This window comes from Xiphophorus maculatus, chromosome 1, assembly GCF_002775205.1.
Source record: "Xiphophorus maculatus strain JP 163 A chromosome 1, X_maculatus-5.0-male, whole genome shotgun sequence".
Taxonomy (NCBI): domain Eukaryota; kingdom Metazoa; phylum Chordata; class Actinopteri; order Cyprinodontiformes; family Poeciliidae; genus Xiphophorus; species Xiphophorus maculatus.
This window is the reverse complement of record NC_036443.1, coordinates 22,737,093-22,755,369: the sequence shown is the minus strand read 5'-3', so window position 1 is coordinate 22,755,369 and position 18,277 is coordinate 22,737,093. Positions and strand designations below refer to the sequence as shown.

General features: G+C 37.7%; 1 protein-coding gene across 2 annotated transcripts in view; it reads left to right on the top strand.

Moving 5' to 3' along the window:
- The window catches only part of scube3 (signal peptide, CUB domain and EGF like domain containing 3), a 112,738-nt gene that overhangs the window by 76,900 nt on the left and 17,561 nt on the right, over window positions 1-18,277 (top strand). The window contains exons 7-9 of one of the 2 annotated variants that reach the window (XM_023331796.1): window positions 5,630-5,677; window positions 11,774-11,890; window positions 13,669-13,791. In XM_023331796.1, the coding sequence (XP_023187564.1) occupies window positions 5,630-5,677; window positions 11,774-11,890; window positions 13,669-13,791 (288 nt within the window). The remainder of the gene's footprint in view (window positions 1-5,629; window positions 5,678-11,773; window positions 11,891-13,668; window positions 13,792-18,277) is intronic. The other variant, XM_023331801.1, reaches the window with a different exon arrangement.

Here is an 18,277-nt window from a genome sequence, read left to right as displayed (position 1 = left end):
ATTATACGTCTTTGCCAGTCGTTTTCGAGGCAGAGCAAATGCACGTTTGTTGTGCCAGATTAGGAAGCAGTCAGCCAGTTAAAATCTCCGATTTCCCCCCACAGAGTCTGGGGTTGCAGCGGTGAGGGAGCCATACGCCGCGGCAGGCTTTTGGGCACTCCATTTCTTGCTCTCTGTATTACTTAATAAAGTCTCAATCAAAACAAACACTCATAGAAACCACTGATGAAAAAGTGAGCGACAAGGATGATGGTGCAGTCTGAATAAGGGAACTCTGCACTGGAAAAACTTTATAGGATTAAAACGTTGACTTTAAATGCAAAACATACTGAAACATTTTGAAATCAAAATTGTTGTGTCTATAATATTTCGGTTTTCTATGCCAGCTTTAATTCAATAAGTCATCCATCTGGGGAAAACAAAAAGCAAGAGGTAACTTTATATTTAACCATGAAATCTAATTTCCGTTCGAAATGCCAAAATTAAAACTTTGTGAATGTCTCCGTGGAACATACTTCCTTTCTTGTAAGCCAGTGTATCCAGCAGATAATCTCCAGAGGCATTTTGCTTTCTTACGGGTTTTGCTGGTGGATAGTATGCTGCAGCTTTTCCATCAGTCCATCTTTGAAGGGATTTTATGTGTATTCTGTCACACTTTCAATCATTTGTTTTGTGGTGATTCTCCTTAACCAAGGGTTACTCTTGCTTATCTTTAATAATGCGCCATGCGTCACTCGGTTTGAATCTTCATTTTTCATTCTGCCTGTTTCACTTCCGTTGGTGTCCTGCTTGCTGCATCTAGAAGGCTTGTATGGATGCAACACGTACACTGCCGTCCCTTAGACAAAACGTTCACAAACACAAACTACTTGAAGTTCGATTTTTCACAAGTGTTATTTGGTGGTGTGCAACAGGAAAGTTCAGATATCAGAGATGAGAAGTCACCATGTGGTGGCATTTATGTTGTTAGCACAGCAAATCATAAACACTCACAAATAGCAGGCAGATGCAGGAGTTCAGTCATTTGAAGAGTCAGCTAAACGATGCAACGCACACACAAACAGTATGAGAGATGCATTTTATGTATGAAAACCATAAAAACAGGGACACAAACATATAGTGTCCTACATAAATGCATGCATGTAAACACGTGCAGGTTACATGCATACGTCCATGAGATAAACAAATTGCTCTGGGTGGTCTGGATTCCCACTTGTATCGCGCAGCACCCTGTACGTAAAACTGCTTTTCGGATGCTGCATGTTGGGACAGGGAAATGTTGTCTTATCTGTGCATGCCTTTGCTGTTACCCTCTTTACTTCAGCATCAGATTCACCTGAAAAGGGCCACCTGTGGATGCCGTGATGGCATTCTGAAAAATATTTTGGTTTCAGTGGTAGAAATTACATTTCTACCAATAAAACATAAATAGTTCAAGTGAATATTTAAAATTATGATATCAAAACTGCAAACTAGGCAACAAACTGCTGGGGCTGCATGACATGTCAATTCATCATTAGTCTACTTCCTCTGTATCCAATATCATATCCCAAAGAACTGCTAATTATGTAAATGTCTTGCATTTAGGTTTGCTACGCCACTAGTGTTTAATGCAACATAAATATGTTTCTGAAGTAAGCATGTGGTAAATTAGTCAATTCATTAAGAAATAACAACTAAGTTGCTTCATTGTCAAAACAGCCAGAAACAATTTTTTCAATAAAACCTTGTTGCTAAGATGGAAAGAAAGGATTTCTTCCCCCAGTAGCTCATTATCTGGGTTCTATGTTTGTTATAAACTCAAGTACAGAAAGACTTTAGGTGCGTCTGCAGCACAGCCCGGTGACGTTGGTGCTCGGTTTCAGCGACTGTTAAGTTTGAGAGCATGGTTTGAGTAGTGCCTGATTAGCTTAGTGTTTCTGGCAATTTAATTATCTGTTTATTTATTACAAGTCATATTGTTCTCCAGCAGCAGGTTTTCCTGATATTGCGTAGCCTTACACTATGCCATGTAACTACTAAATTGTATTGTATTTTAATTCTATGCTAAAAACCAAAACGAGTGTTATGAAAATGTGAAGTGGAACTGAAAAGATGCCTGGTTTTAAGTTGTTGCAAAAAAAATCTGAAAAATGTGGCAATTCCTCTTTATTTTGATGCCCCTAAATATATTATAGTTCAACCAATTGTCTTCAGAAATACTCTAATTAGTAACCAGAGTCCACCTGAGTGTATTTTAGTCCCAGTATAAATACAACTGCTCTGTGAAGAACTTAGAGATGATTTGGAAAATATCAGCAAACAAACTGCTTTATTGAGACCAATAAACACAGCAGAAAGGTAAGGGACAAAGTGGTGGAGACTTTTAAAGCAGCATTAGATTATAAAACAATATCCCAAGCTTTGAACATACCGTAGTGCACAGTTCAACACAAAAACAAATGGAAGCATACCAAGAAAGAGCTCCACAGTTCAGGTTGCCAGATTTGTGGATAGGCCCTTAAGCACTTGTTCCCTACAGTCTCACATGGTGTTGGCATGGTGTTCCAGAAATTGAAATAAAGTGCTTTCACCAGTTAAGTAGAAATGTACCTTTATGCTTCCCAACCCTGGCCCTCATGGCACACTGCCCTACATGTTTTAGATGTCTTCCTTCTTTAAAACTTCTAATTCAGATAATTCAGTTCAGCAAATGCCTGTTAATCAGACATCAATTGAAATTGATGTCTGAAACATCCGGGACAGTGTGCCTTGAGGACCAGGGTTGGGAAACAGTATTCTAGCACATTATACTCAACACAGCATTTCATCATTACCTTTGTGGAGGATAGTAGGAGCTAAACGCAGGAAAGAAAACCTGTTAGAGGATGCAAAAATCTTGAGACAGGGGGGTATTTCAGCATTCCTCTCAAAGTCCAGACCTAATTGAGGATACATGGCAGACTGAAATTGATGATGGCACACACTCTTGATCTAATCAGTTGCTTGAGATCATTTTCACAAGAAAATGGCTGAAAACTTTAGTTTTTAGATGTGCAAAGCTGGTAGAGACAATCAAAGGATTTCTATCTGCGCTGACTCAAGTTGGGGATGGGATGGTGACTACAACTGCATGCCATACTTTCCAGATTTTATTTGTAAAAAACGTTTAAACCATTTTACAAATACGCACAAATATGTTGTATTGTGTTTCAATTAAAGTCCAAATGAAATATATCAAAGCTTTTGCTTGTAATGTGACACATTAAATGAGTGTAAATACTTTGGCACCCTACCGTCAAGGGTCAGTGTTGATTCTAACGTAAAGTAGTTCATGAGTACGATATGGTACTTGGAAAACCTCACCTATCAGATTTACAGGAAACTTTATTCACTGTAATTTGAAATTGAATTCGTCATAAAAAGCTAATCTCTCTGCTGCAGCTTTTATTGACAGCACAGCCGCTGTCAGGCCGCCAACAGTGTTTTGACAAAACAGCCTAACAAACTGAAATCCTGAATGATATAACCATAAAAGATCTCAAAAGACACCATAAAGTGCAGAACTGAGTCTGGCTGTCCTTGAGTTTCAGCTTTTGCAGCACTAACCACCACTTGATCTGTCTGTCAAGGCTCATACTAACCAGCAGAAGCCTCCTCTCATACGCAAACAGCAAAAATGTCTTTTTGTCGGCAGTGTGTGGAACATTTATTTGCATGACTGCATGTTGCGAGGTAACACTTTTGCCTTGATATGTCACCTTTATTTCAGTTTAAGCAAAAAATAATAATTTAAAAACCTGTCATTATCCCTTTGTTTTCAGGATTTAGTGTATGATAACTACTTTCTGTTGAGTTGTGACCAGGGAGAGGCTGAATCCAATTTCTTGAAAAAATATCAGGTCATTCTGTTGTATCTATGTCGTCTCCTGTTGGTATAAACGAAGATTAAAGATACTTGATGCAGAAGAAATAGTTTTTTTATTATTATTATTCATGCAGTTCATCAGAAATTTCACTTAAGTTTTTTTTTTTTTTCATTTTAACTAAATCAATCTCTGCAAGAGTTGGCACCTGTGTTGGGGCTATTTGGCAGATAATGGATGTGGGGAAAAGCACATTCTCACACTTTAAATGAGGTAATGTCATTTTGACTCAACCTGATGATGTAGATGATGTGAAGTAGAGGCTTTTAATATTAGGAATATTATTATTCTCCATAAACGCAGCTGAACAAGCCTTGATGTAGTTCAAGGAAAGGAGAAAATTGTTCACAGCTGCACAAGCGATGAAACTTAACTACTTAACTTTGGTTCTGGTTACAAAGCTTGAAGACAACTTGATGATTTATGTTTTTATCATAAACAGGAAAAAAAATCCAAATGAGCTAAGAAAATCCAGGCAGCCATCTACAGACTATAGACTAAGCTATTAAATTCACAGCTGATGATAAAAATTGATTATTACATTGTGGTTAGGAAATATAAAATTTTGCCATATAATGGTTGCAGAAATCACATACAGTGTCTTAGAAAATGTTCATAAACTCATTAACATAAACTCATTTTATTGTCATGTAACCATATACTTAGAATTTAGTGGGATTCTATTTGAGAGACCAACACAAGTTGTGCATAACATGTGAAGTGGAGGAAAGATTACATTATGTTTTGATTATTTATTTTTTTTTCCAAATTCAAATCTTTACGGCTTGATTTGCACTTATCCTCTGGGTCCACACTTTGTAAAAGTGAATCCTGCTACATTTGCAGCAACAAGTCTTTTAGGGTGTTTACACATCTAGAGATTTTCTAGATTTTCTAGATTTAAATTTTCGCACATTTGTCTTTGCAAAATAGATTGAACTTAGTGGGTCTGATTGGAAATATATCTATATAAGTATAGAAAACTACAGCCTATATCCAAATTCTTTCACCTTAAAATTATACCATCTGCTGCATTGGTAGATCACATAAAATCCAAATAAAATATAAGTCTAATTTTGTTATTGTAATGTGGCAAATTGTGAAAAAGGTCAGGGGTATGTAGAGTTTCTTAAGACACTGTATGGGAACGTCCCGTTTAATGTTTATTGATATTAATTCAGCCACAAAATCTCTAAGAAAATACAGTACAGACCAAACGTTTCGACACACCTTTCTAATTCAATGGGTTTTCTTTTTTTTCATGACTAATTATAAGGCAAGAAATCCCACTTATTAACCTGACAGGGCACACCTATGAAGTGAAAACCATTTCAGGTGACTACCTCTTGAAGCTCATCAAGAAAATGCAGAGTGTGTGCAAAGCAGTAATCACAGCAAAAGGTTGCTACTTTGAAGAAATTAGAATATAAGGGGTATTTTCAGTTGTTTTACACTTTTTTGTTTAGTGCATATTTCCACATGTGTTATTCATAGTTTTGATGCCTTCAGTGTGAATCTACAACGTCAATAGTCATGAAAATAAAGGAAACTCATTGAATTAAAAGGTGTGTCCAAACTTTTGGTCTGTACTGTAGGTTATTATACAACTACAAAACTGCTAATTAGAACAAGGAGGATATATTGTTACCTCACCTTTACATTGTCCCGTTCAAGTGCACACCAAACTAAAGTGTGTGTGTGCATGTGTGTGTGTGTGCATGCAGGGGAGAGGAGTGTCCAGTCCCAGGCAGCCCCACAGCTGTTCCCCAATGGTAAATATGTGTTTATCTGGCTCCCCTCTCTCTCTGGGGGTCTGTGGGTGTGGGGAATAGAGCAGTCTAACTGAGCAGACACTGCTGAAGCCCCTCCCCTCAGGACAATGTTGTTGAGGGATGGGGGGGGCATCATCCTTCTGACCTTTGACCTCTGGCTCCCCCCACCAGCTTCCTTTTCCTCCTGTGAATGCCCTCTCAGTAACAGCCACTGCCTGTGATAAACCACACCTTTTCCAAACACAGCTGCAAACAGGGAGCCTGTGACCTGCTGCGGAGAAGTTATATAACAGAGATGTTTCAGATGTGCTGCGTTTCATACCGACACACAGGGAGGCACACACCTATCGCCTTCAAGTCACTCTCACACCGGCACATTTTCTCAGTCAGCCCCAAATGTCAATATATATGCATATACTGTATATGCTGATGTCTTTTTATTGTTCTGGGCCACAGAAATCAAAATGGGGTAATACTGAAGTTTTTATGTTATAACTCATGCTGGGACCAAATGTCAGATTTATGTCAACATACATTTGTTGACTAAAGTTCTTACATTTAAGTAAATGTTACAGTTTTCTTTCTAAAAATCTACCTAAATATACTTCTTTCTACCCTACAGTTTTCTTCAGTTTTGGGTTTTTTGTGACACCTTGTCATAAAAAATGTATTGGATTAGATAATCTGAGGGTAGAATCCTAATACAGATTTGATTAAGGCAAAAAAGCTATCTGCTTGAGATTAGTTCAGTTTCACCATCCACAGCCACAGCTGATTGCTGCTACACCTGTAGAATCAAGAAATCACTTAAATAGAACCTGTCAGAAAATATGAAGTCTGTTAAAAGGCTTCTGAAAGTCATACCCAACGCTTTGATTTAAAAGATATTCTGTGGATTGGAGAGACAAAAGTGAAACTTATTTCAGAAAGTGTGTGTCTCGTTGCGTACAGTGACAAGGTCGTCTTCATCATTTCAGTGGAAGCACAAACATGGTGTTGATGATGTGATGGTCCAGGACTGCTTTGCTGCATCAGGGCTTGGATGGCTGCCATAACTGATGGAACAGCGATTACTTCTCTCTTCCCAAAAATTCTGAAAGATAATGTCTGGGCAGCAATTTGTGACATAAAGGTCAAGAAACCTGTGTTATGCAACAGGACAAAGCTTCAAAGCGCACTAGCAAGTGGAAAGTTTTGGATTGGCAATTAAGGAGCAAATCCTTTTTCATAGCACTGTGGATTTTAATAATGCCACAAATCCTTCTGGACTCTGTGATTATAAGCTGGCGTTTCATTCATTTGGTCTGTTTTAATTTTCTGTTCCTACTTGCTTTCTGTTTTGTTTTCTATTTTTTACTGTTAAAAAAAAGGAATGTGGCTTCATATGCCACATTTGTACATTCATAACTGACCATGTACCAAAATGGACAGTTTTGTACATTTACGATTAAAATGGATTATGTATTTATCATGCTTTGGGTTAAAAGCAAAAATACTAACAATTTAATCTTAAGGTTTTTAGTGTTTTGTAATGATCGGGAGGTATTTGGAGTTTACTTGTTTTTTCATCAGCTTTTTTATTTTCCCCACTTGGTTTTTGTTTAATAAATACTGCTATGGTGGAACCTGACTGCACATTGAACTTTTACCTTCAGTTTCTTAAATCAAAAGTCGTAGCTCACCACTGCACTAACGGATGTGTTGTTTGTGGGTGCATTAGCATATAAAGCGAATAAGATTACCAGAAGTCCAAAACAATCAGATTAACTGTGCTGTTTTTACGAGTCAGACCAAAGACTTCTGCTTTATTTGTGTTTTGATATGACTGATGTGAGTGAAATTAGGCTTGCAGCATTTCAAACACTCCGCCGTGGTGTTCCTAAACTCCATCATCATGGCCTATTAGCTGCAGTGAGAAAGCCAATAATGTGTCCATGGTTTAGATTTACTTTTTGCAAAAGATAAATCACAGAACTGAGTGAGCCTCCTCTTTTTATATGCATGTAATATCATGTCCAAAACTCCGGAGCATAATCCTTTTGAGGAGTTTCATCTTTCGCTGTGTGGCCAAAAGTGATTTCCTTCACTGAGAGCACTGAGATGTGATTATATCAGCTGAGTAGTTCAACCCACTTTTCAGGATGGGATGCATTTTCATTGAAATAGCAAAGACAGCAGAAACATTAAGTCATAAATCTGTGAAGATGTATCAAACCCTTATATATCAAAGAGATTTACGATTTAATGATAGTATGTAAGAAACTTGGAGAGTAGGTTTGCTCTCAGAGGAAGAACAGAGAGTACATGAGGGGATTAAGGTACCATTTGTTGCAACTGTATCTACATGAACTCTTACTTCCACACATCCTACAGTACAACCGTCTGACCTATTTCAGTATTTGGTGTCCTAGTTTCTGTGCCTTTTCTCAGAAACGAAACATAGGGAGACGTGTTTTGCGTGCAGCTCAAACAGGCTCGACTTCTGATCGTCTGTGTACCAAAAGCCCCAGATCTATCTGTAGCCCATTCTTCCATGTTTTGTTTGTCTGGTTTGTCTGTCTGTGTTTTCAAGGGGCTTCAAATCAAGGAAGTAGTTACATAACCACGAAAAAGTATTCATACACCTTTAACTTTTTCACATTTTTCCTCATTACAGCCAGAAAGTCGAATGCTGAATGTATTTTATTGGGATTTTATGCAATAGTAGACATAACTGTAAAGTGGAAGCAAAGGTTTTTTATTTTATTTATTTTTACACACATTTGTAGTTACATTTAATTTTTTTTACTCTGTCACTCAGTAAAATTTAATGTAACCTTCACAAGTCACCTAACTATTAAAAAGAGTGCACCTACGTCTAGTTTAATCTCAGTAGAAATCCAACTGTTCGCCAAAGGTCTTGGAGGTTTTAGAAAATATGTAACAAATTGCAGAGAGCTGAGGAAAACAGCAGACAGGCCCCCTCTGAGCATCCAACGCAGAACTGTTCGTTCAGTCCTCTGAAAATGGAAAAAGTGTGGCACAATTACAAACCCACTTTGACGAAGCCATTCACGCCAACAGACAGGCCAATGTAGAGCGTATTAATTAACTTTAAAATGTCACAGTTGGAATGCTATTCCCAGGCTGTCCCCATTTTTTTTCCAGGAGTTCCCAATCTGTGATACAATCTGTGGATGTAGCTGGAGATTATTGTGGCGAAAAGAAGACCTTCCAATCTGGTAGACTTGAATAAATCACAAGTGGAAAAAATTGGTCAGCTATCATAGGAAATGATTGACTAGTGTAATGGTGTGTTGATCTATTGTAAAATCCTCATTTATAAGATGTATGTCTTATAGTAGTAATATGACAAAATGTGAAAAGCTTCAAGTGGGATGAATACATTAGACTGTTATCTTAGAAGTCCAAACTTACTAAACTTATTGTAGTTGCAGGCTTGACTTATGGGGGAAAAAACCTCCAGGGTTTTCTGAAAACAACATCTTCTGCACCCAGGCCATCCATCCCAAGCAAGACTCTGATTTTAGCCTTTTTGAGGATTTTTTGAGGATGACAAGACGCTTGTCATCACCTCTGATGCAAGTCAAGAGTTACTGTAACTAGAAATCATGTGGTTTCTATGAGATTATGATCACTGACTTAGCAGCGTCTCATATATTACTGCGGATCAGCTTCAGACCAAACACTTTATTGGATAATATTTGCAAAAGTCTCTTACTGTAATTGCGCGTCCCAGCCCTGTAGATGCGCCGATGTGGCTGGTGTGCTTCCAGAATACACAAAGAAACGCCAGACCGTTTGTCTGTCTCCTGCCTTTACAGAATCATAATGTTAGAAATGTTTCTTCACTCTTATAACACATGGTCATTACAATTTGATGAGACAGCTGTCTGACTGAGCATTTTGAAAGCGTGTCCCAACCCTGTCTTATTGTCTAGTCTCTGCAATTATTGAATCCACAGCACTATGCTCTAACGTCTGTCGAAAGACTGGGATTTCAAACACCATCATGAGATTTCTTCCCCCTGCATAAACCAGTCAGAGCAAATCTGTGTCTTGATTGTTTGTCCTGATGAAAACACTTGCGAAGTTTAAATGAGAAATGTGTCTCCATGGCAGACGGATAAATGAAAACCTCTATCAAAAAAGACATCACTTCAGGGTGGAGCAACTCATTCCGGGGCAAAACTGTTGATTTTTGAACTCATCAACCAAACAAACACACCCATCCTGATCCACATAGAGCAGCTCCTTCAGAAGCTACTCCTCCCAGATTCATCAACACAGGTTGCCATGGCAACAACACTAACAACCAGCCCAAAAAGAAGCATTCCAAGTGGACATCCCTTTCTCACAGCAAAGCAGAAGTATCATAAAAAGCCTCGACGTTAATTAATGTAAGCATATTGTCATGCGTGATGTCGTTTTTTACACAATTTGTAATGACAGAAAAGAGAATCAGAGTATTACATTTTGATAGAATCAGAAATAGTTTAGCCCCTGTAATACTTTTCTCCATTTCTGCATCAAGTCCGAAATATCTTCAAATTGTCAAACACAAATAATTCAGTTTAAAGATGCAACCTGGAGACAGGTCCAGTTCACACCAGTTGTACGGAATCCAGCTTGGTCCAAATTCAGTTCATATCAATTTACTTCATTGTAATACAATCCAATTATATAATCAGATTCTGGGTCTAGTTACCTACAGTCCCATTCATTTTTAATTATATTGCAACTAATTCTAATATATTTGGCTATGTATTACCAATTTGTAAGAAGTAAACTTGATTGCATCAAGTCATTGACTTTGCAGCGATCCCTAACACATGGTGGCAGAGAAAAGAAAAAAGCTTTTTTTAAGACTTCTGTCAGAACCAGGCCAATTGGCTGTGAACAGCTCAGGAATAAGAGAAAAGGGAAGCAAAGAACACAGGAGCACTGGAATACAAGTACTTTTTATCTAAAAAACAAAAAATTCACAGAGATTATTACTAGAGTATCTCTGTTGATAGCTACATTTCAGTGATAAATGGCTGAACGCTGAAGCATTTAACAAGTAGTAATGGTCTTTGGGGAAGAAAAGCAATAGGTCAGTGGATTCAAAACAGGTCAGAAATCAGAGTTATAAGGAAAATAGTCAAAACAGTCTAGATCAGAATATATCATGCTGCCTGACTTACTGGAGACCTAGTTACCATGTTTGTGTGAATATTTAATTGATTTAATTGTGCATTAGTCTATCTGCTGCAATAAAACCAACCCTATGATTCATCTGGTGCTCTTCTAATGATGAGTAATATGTTCTAGCTTTTGTAGCTTTATAGAGGATTTGTAGACGGCTTAATTTCTCCAACTTACTAGAGGTCTGCTCCAAATAAAACCAGAAGCAAACCTCTTTTTATGATCACCTTGTTTTTCGGGGGCTGCATGGTCTACTCACTCTATGACGTTCTATGTTGTGCAACCTATAAAACTTTTTCTTGCTTGGTCGTGGATGCTGAACTTATGATCAGGGCACAAATCCAATCACATGGTCTGTATTTTACCAGTGCTTAATTTCTAGCAATTACTACTACTATTGATTTAAGCTTGTACGAGAGTGGATTCGCCGTTTATGTTCACTTTAAAAATTGGTTGGGCAATAAGTAGTTGCTCCTCATATCCTTATCATTTATTCAGACAAAATAGACACATGTACATACAAATAAACATATTTAGTCCTCTCATAAACAGCTATGTGACAATGACACATGTGTCAGCTATGACACAATTTAGCTGTGTTTGCTAGCTATATTTCCCAGTCACTACTTTTCCCCACACCTCCTTAAATTTCTTTTCTAATATTCTGCTTCATCTGCTGTATTGGAGTCTGCTCCGAGTATTTCTTTTTCTTTTCTCTCTCTCTGCTTCAAAACATTTAATTAGTTTGCTGTTCTTATCACCCCCTCCTGTTGACAATATTAACACTGTTGATGATAGCGTGGCTCCTAATTTTTGCTGTAATACCAGTACACAAGCATGCTGTTTGAATAAGTAGGTCAGGACAACAAATTACTTTGTATTTTCATCTGCCTGCTTGGTTCCTTGCAGAGACCTGTGCCGTGAACAACGGCGGCTGCGACAGCACATGTCACGACTCGGTGACAGGAGTTCGCTGCAGCTGCCCTGTCGGCTTCACTCTCCAGCCAGACCGCAAGACCTGCAAAGGTAAATCGCTCATCAACCGCACATCAGGGCGGCGTTCACGCTGCACCTGTCCTGCTGTCATGAAATTAATTTCCTGTATGTCCTGTTGCCACGCAGAATAGTCCTCATCTGTCCTTCTGGAGTTTTATATTAATAAAAACTCATCAAGATGTTTTCTGCTTGCAGTTATGGTTGTAAATATTTTTACTGAAATCTTACATTACTTTCTGCTACTGAGAAGATTTTTTTTTGAGACACCAGCATCCATTCTCACCTTAACCTTTCAGACGCTTTGCATAGGTCTACTCTGCATGATATCTTCGATCGTATTCAACTCAGACTCTATGACTACATTGCTGAGAAAAGCAAAACGATAGCAGCAAACATTCTGTGATAAGGCCAGACTGAGTCACACTTGAGTCTCAATCAACCTCTCGAGAGTTCATTTCAAAAATCTTTTTGTGTAGAGCAAACTTCTTTTATTCTCAATTTTAAACTTACATTTTATTGCAAAAAGTTTAGTTTTTTCTCTCCACCACAAATGTGCTAAGCTACCTCCGGGGACTTTTTTTTTCCATGCCTGGTTCGGTCCTGGAGTGAGAAACCACCCACATATACAACAGAGCAAAAGTGGATTATTCCTCCATTCGGAAGAGGGACATAGGTGACTGAACACTGGTGCAGAAACATAATCTGGTTCAGGGAAATACAGCTGCTTGACCCGCAGGTTCTCTTGTCCTGCTCTGTCACGACGGTTCTGGTACAAAAAAAAAAAAGGTTGCAGGGACTCTGAATTCATCGTTCTCTTTTTTTTCCTTGTTAAAAATCTCCACCAAGTTAATGCTAAAACTTAAAACTTTCTTTACACAGAAACATCCAATAAAAATTAGGCCTACATAATAAACCATTTTATGATTAACTATAAGTATTATCTTTGCTTATATGAAACTAGCTGTATTGGAGAAAAAAATAGAATCCTCTTGCTTCTGAAACTCTGACATTTCTTCAGTTGTCAAACTATTGGTAATGAGTTTTTTTTTAAAGATGATGATTCAGATTATTTATGTTCTCTTATTTAGTTTATTCAAGCTTATTAACTACAAATATGATCCTATGTCCAATAAGCCGTCGGCAAATTTTCTTCAGAAAAATCTAAGGAAACTCGTAAAACAAAGACATGATTGTTCCCAGAAGAGCAAACTTAGATGTCTGCCTGTTTTGTTTGACTTGTAAGGTAAGATGAACACTGATAAAATCACAATGACTCGTATTAGTTTGGTTTGGGGGGAAACAAGAGGAAAACAAACCCAGGTGGCATTGGCACAAGAAGACAGGCGCTTGCTTAAGGCAAGGCACTTGAAAAGGGGATAGAGATGAACGGAGCAAGCAGGAGATTGATTCATTAATGCCACTTCTTATGAAGTTATTCTAACCAGATGATGAAGGATCCATTGAGAAAAAGACACTATGTTTGTGACAAAGATTTAGAATTCATCTCTTTAAAACTTTCCAAAGTAGATAACAGTGAAAAGCCAGGATGAACAGATGACACATCAATTATCTCTGTTGTATCGTATCTCCCCCACCCTTAATAATACCATGGAGCTGCTGTCTGTTTAAAAGCCACACAACACAGCCCACTAATGAACATTGCAAAACAAAAAGTAGATTACTTTCTGCTAAATCAGAACAGTAGTGTAGTGTTTAATTTACCGCTTCCTCTGCAGGTTTATCTCATCCCTTCCGTTGTGATGAGTGATTTGAATTACCCACTACTCATTTGTGTTTTTTATTTGCAGACATTGACGAGTGCCGTCTGAACAATGGGGGGTGTGATCACGTGTGCCGAAACACCGTGGGCAGCTTCGAGTGCAGCTGCAAGAAAGGCTACAAGTTGCTAACCAACGAGAGGACATGTCAAGGTTTGTAGCGTGTTTTTTTTTTGTTTTGTTTTGTTTTTCATTTCTCGTTTTGTTTTCTAACTCCAAAATGTGTTTCACTGTGGATAAAAAAGCTGGTTAATAATCAGAAAAGGCATGGAACTGAGGAACAAAAGGGTGATTACTCAAAAACAAACAGGGGTGTATTTATATATACCAGGTGTGGATTAGAAAAATAAAAGCACAATTCAAACTTGTACAACAATTTCTGTTTTGTTTTGTGTTTTTATTTATGAAAGTTGAAGATTTGACTGGAATATAACTGAAGTTTTGGAATGGCATAAACCAAAGCTCAGACCAAATCTGTCAGATAATCTGTAGTAATCTGAAGTAGATGACTCCCTGTAGTCTGTTAGATTTTGAGAAATTTTGCAAGGCTGAAACTGAATCAAAGGTGGAATTATAAAGTATTAGTTTAAAGGTGTGCACAATATGCAGAGCTGTCATTGCACCTTTATATTTCACTTTATTTATTTTTCCCTCCAAAAAAAATTATTTTCTAGGTGAATTATTGTGGATAAAAATATTTTTAAAGGATTTATCATAGTCTTATGTTTTAAGTCAGAAAAACCTGACTTTAAATCAGGTTTATTTCTATAGCCTCCCCCTATAGATTTATTTTATATTCATTGTTTTATTTCTTGTCATATTTAGATTAGAGAAGATCCATTATAAATAAAAACCTTGAGCTATTTATAAGCATTTAAGTTTTACATCAAATAAGGTTTGCATCAATACATCTGTCTTTAAAAGGTCCAGATTAATTTAGCATTTTAGCTTGATGACTGTATGTAAAGCTTTTGATTAGAATATTTTTATAATTTTTTTGTAAATCCGTAGGATAACACTTCATTTTAGGGAACACAAATTAAACATAATTAGCAGCTATTAATTTGCACATCAGAGACATAATGACTCTTCATTAGTCATCCTTAAGCAGTTGTTAATTGCCTATTTGAAATTGACCCAATTCTACATGTAAAAAGGCCATAAATTAGGAATTTTCTCAAGACGTCATCTGATTATGGTCTGTTGTCTTTGTAAGTACTTATAAAGAGATGGTACAAGGAGGATAACACCTCTTTTTGTTTTCTTATTTAACAAAGAAACAAGTTTCAAGTGTCTCACAGTATTTCTTTTGAGACATTCTCTATCGCCTCAGGTATGGAAGAAATCTTTTATATAGACGTCCAGACAGCTTTTGGTTTTACATTTAAGCTGCTATGTAGTTACTGGTAATATTCAGTAGAAAATAAAAAGAGGAAATTGTTTTCACATTGCAGCTCTCCAGACTTTAATAAAGTAGACATTTTGACATTTCCTGACTTTTTTCTTTTTGAGATTAAAGGGGAAGCAGGCTAGTGCATCCAAAGCAACCCATTTCTTTCAGGGTGCAGCCCATCACTTGGTTGCATAAGCAATGTGCTCAAAAATGACTTTACAATGTGTCAAGAAGACTCAGTATTTGAAAGCTACGTCAATGAATAAATATCAAACTAACAATGAATTGGCGACCTCACTACAGAATGGAAACTTGCTTTCACTCCTTTAAGGAGTTCATTGATTGTTCTCTGGTATCAGCTGTTGTAGTTTGGTGTTTTGTTGAATAATAAAACTCTTTTTTAGATGTTATGAAGTGAGACAAAGTTATTATCCTCGTAATAAAGCCTTTTATAAGTTGCATGTTGAATAGAAGTTAAGATCAGAGTTCACAGAGAACAGCTACTTTGCTCAATATTACCAGAGAATCACAGGTATGATCTTTCTATTCTAATCACTGCATAGAATTTTTAAATTATCATCTTTTACAATATATTGTTATGATTACTAATACTGTTGTAATTGTTAATCAGAACCTGAGTATGCTGTTACACCTGAATTTTGCCTCTGTGGGAGAAAAGACTATTTATTCTACTGTGTGCATGGAATTTCATCAATGTGCATGGAATTCACATAAACAAGTTATTTCCCTAAAATAAGGTTTTATTAATAGCAATAAAAATGGATAGCTTCTCCCTTGATGCTATAAAATGAATTTTAGCATATTCTTTTGCCTTCAGAGATACCAAAGTGAGCCTTCCTGACTTGTTTTTTGACTTTTGATTGTAGTCATTGCTCAGCAGAAAACTGGTCATCTAGCTGGAGGAAAAATGGTTTGTCATGGCTGGGTAAAGTTTTGCCATGGCTTGGGTCCAGTTCGAAAAGCTCCACTAAGTCTTGGATGGATCCAGTCACTAGAAAACTTTGTGTTAAAAAGAAACAGGCAGACTTGAAACGTGGGGCAGATCTTGGCTTCTCTCCATGTGGAAAAACAGATGACTTTTTTTTTTCCCCCTTTCCCTCTCATTGATGTGGTCAATCAATACTCAGCCTGGTTTGCATCAGTGTCAGGCAGTGGGTTTACAGCTGGTGCTCTTAATCACACCACTCTCTATACACCAGTTTAACATCTCATGTGGTCAGTAAAAAAAAGAGAAAAAAAAGAAAGAAGCTCACATTTGGGGCAAATGCCTTTCTGTCATTATTTGGTGCCAAGCAATGTAAAGTTTATTTAGCCACAATAACACAGATAAGTGAGAAAATGTGGCCCTTTCTTGGTAGGAATGTAAATCACAGCTTGTTTTTAGTGGCACGGTGCCATAAAGGAGTCATCGGTGCGCTGTTGTGCACGGGGTCAGTGTTGGAACACTGTTGTCCTTGTTTGCTCCTGTGTGTTTTGTCTGGAGACAGGGGTTGTGATAAAGCTCACCTTGTGTTGAGTGAGGTGCTGCCAGCTTCACACACACACTCCACAGTGCTGAGTCACCTGTCAGCCTCTTAACCTTTCTTCTCATTCCAATCATGTTTTCTCTCTTCTTGGATTGATGGAAAGAAAAAAGGGTGCAGTCTTTCCCGGTGAAGATTACATTTTATTCAAATTGGTTCTGCCCTGATTAATGCAGCTACCACAGGAATCTGTGGTGTCAGGATATTATTAAATAACTGGCATATTAAAAAAACTGGCTCATTAGAATGTAAACAGTAGTTTCTCAGTGTGGGGTAAGCTTGAAAAGCATTGCATCTACACAAAGTTCTGTAAGTTGCACATAGTTTAATTACATTTTCTTGAGTCATCTGTCACCATGTTTTATGTAAGATAAACTTTTTTAAGCTTTACTTCATGTTTAATGTTGTTTTCTCATCAAAAACATACCTGGAGTGTTGCTTTGATTCTTTCATGCATGTTGGAGAAATCTTTGAATTCCCTGTGGCAACCATTTGGATTTGTAAAACGCTCGAGGGGACGAAGCTCCACATTCCACACACAGGTCGTCTTCTGAGCAGCAGTTTCCAAATCGAGCTTCTGCATTGCAGTTCAGTGCTCCCCTTCCCCACGACTCACCCACTCAGCTCCTTCAGACTAGCCAGCAGCAATTAGTAAACACCTGGTGGAACTGTGCATCTCATTACATGAACTATTTCTCTTTGTCCAGTTCTTCAACAAACATTTGTAGCCACTTAATAGAGGAATGATGATGTGATGAGGTGCTGAAGGAACAGAAACTTAAAGAGACAGAGCCCTAATTTCAATGTGTTAAATTGTGAAATTTATTTTAAGTCATGTTTAATTTATACAGGTGACACTATAGCGATTTGGAGAAAATCATGCTTGTCAGACTAAGTTAAACTTGTCAGACTAAGTTGAGAGTAGGGCGGGTGGATAATTGGGCAAGCATGAAACTGCTGTCCTCTGGTCACTTCCCCTATTGCAAAAAAGGACAGAAAAGTTATGTTTGTTATGAAGGGCAAAGTAAAACCTGACTCTAAAAGCCTTCAGATGTACTGTTCGGGACAAATTGACACCACACTTTGCATCCTACCCATTCAGCAATACCTGCATCTAAATCAAATCTGACAAACCAATTACACTATACCTATTTCCTCCTGTGGTCTCTAAAGACGTACCAACTTTTCATATATTTCAGGGAATTCAGACATTTAACTTGTCCTTCATTTTACCCTTCTTGCTTGGCTGCTTGACTCATTTCTGTTGGCGGTTGGGGCATTTGTCACAGCGTGCAGCTCAGCAGCACGGCTGAGCATGCTCTGTGCAGTCACAAACCTTCACCACATGTTGTAAGCCATTTGAGACAGCGGTTTTCAGAGAGCAGTGGAGCGCTTGTCATGTTCTGTAAGGCCCATTAACGCATTCAGACTTCAGGCTTTTTTTTTTCTTTCTTTCAAAAACAGTCTAAAACCTGAGGGTTTTCTGGAAAATTGAAAACTGTCCACTGAAACCTTTTATCTTAGCCTTTGAAGAAACAAAGAAATAAAAAACATGTAAAAGGTCAACCCTTTGGCTTTTGCCTTTATTTAAATACAGCAAAAAGTCTGAGGACAATCTTGCATCAGGACTGAGATCCATCCATCCATCCATCCATCCATCCATCCATCCATCCATCCATCATCAGCTTATCTCACAATCAGG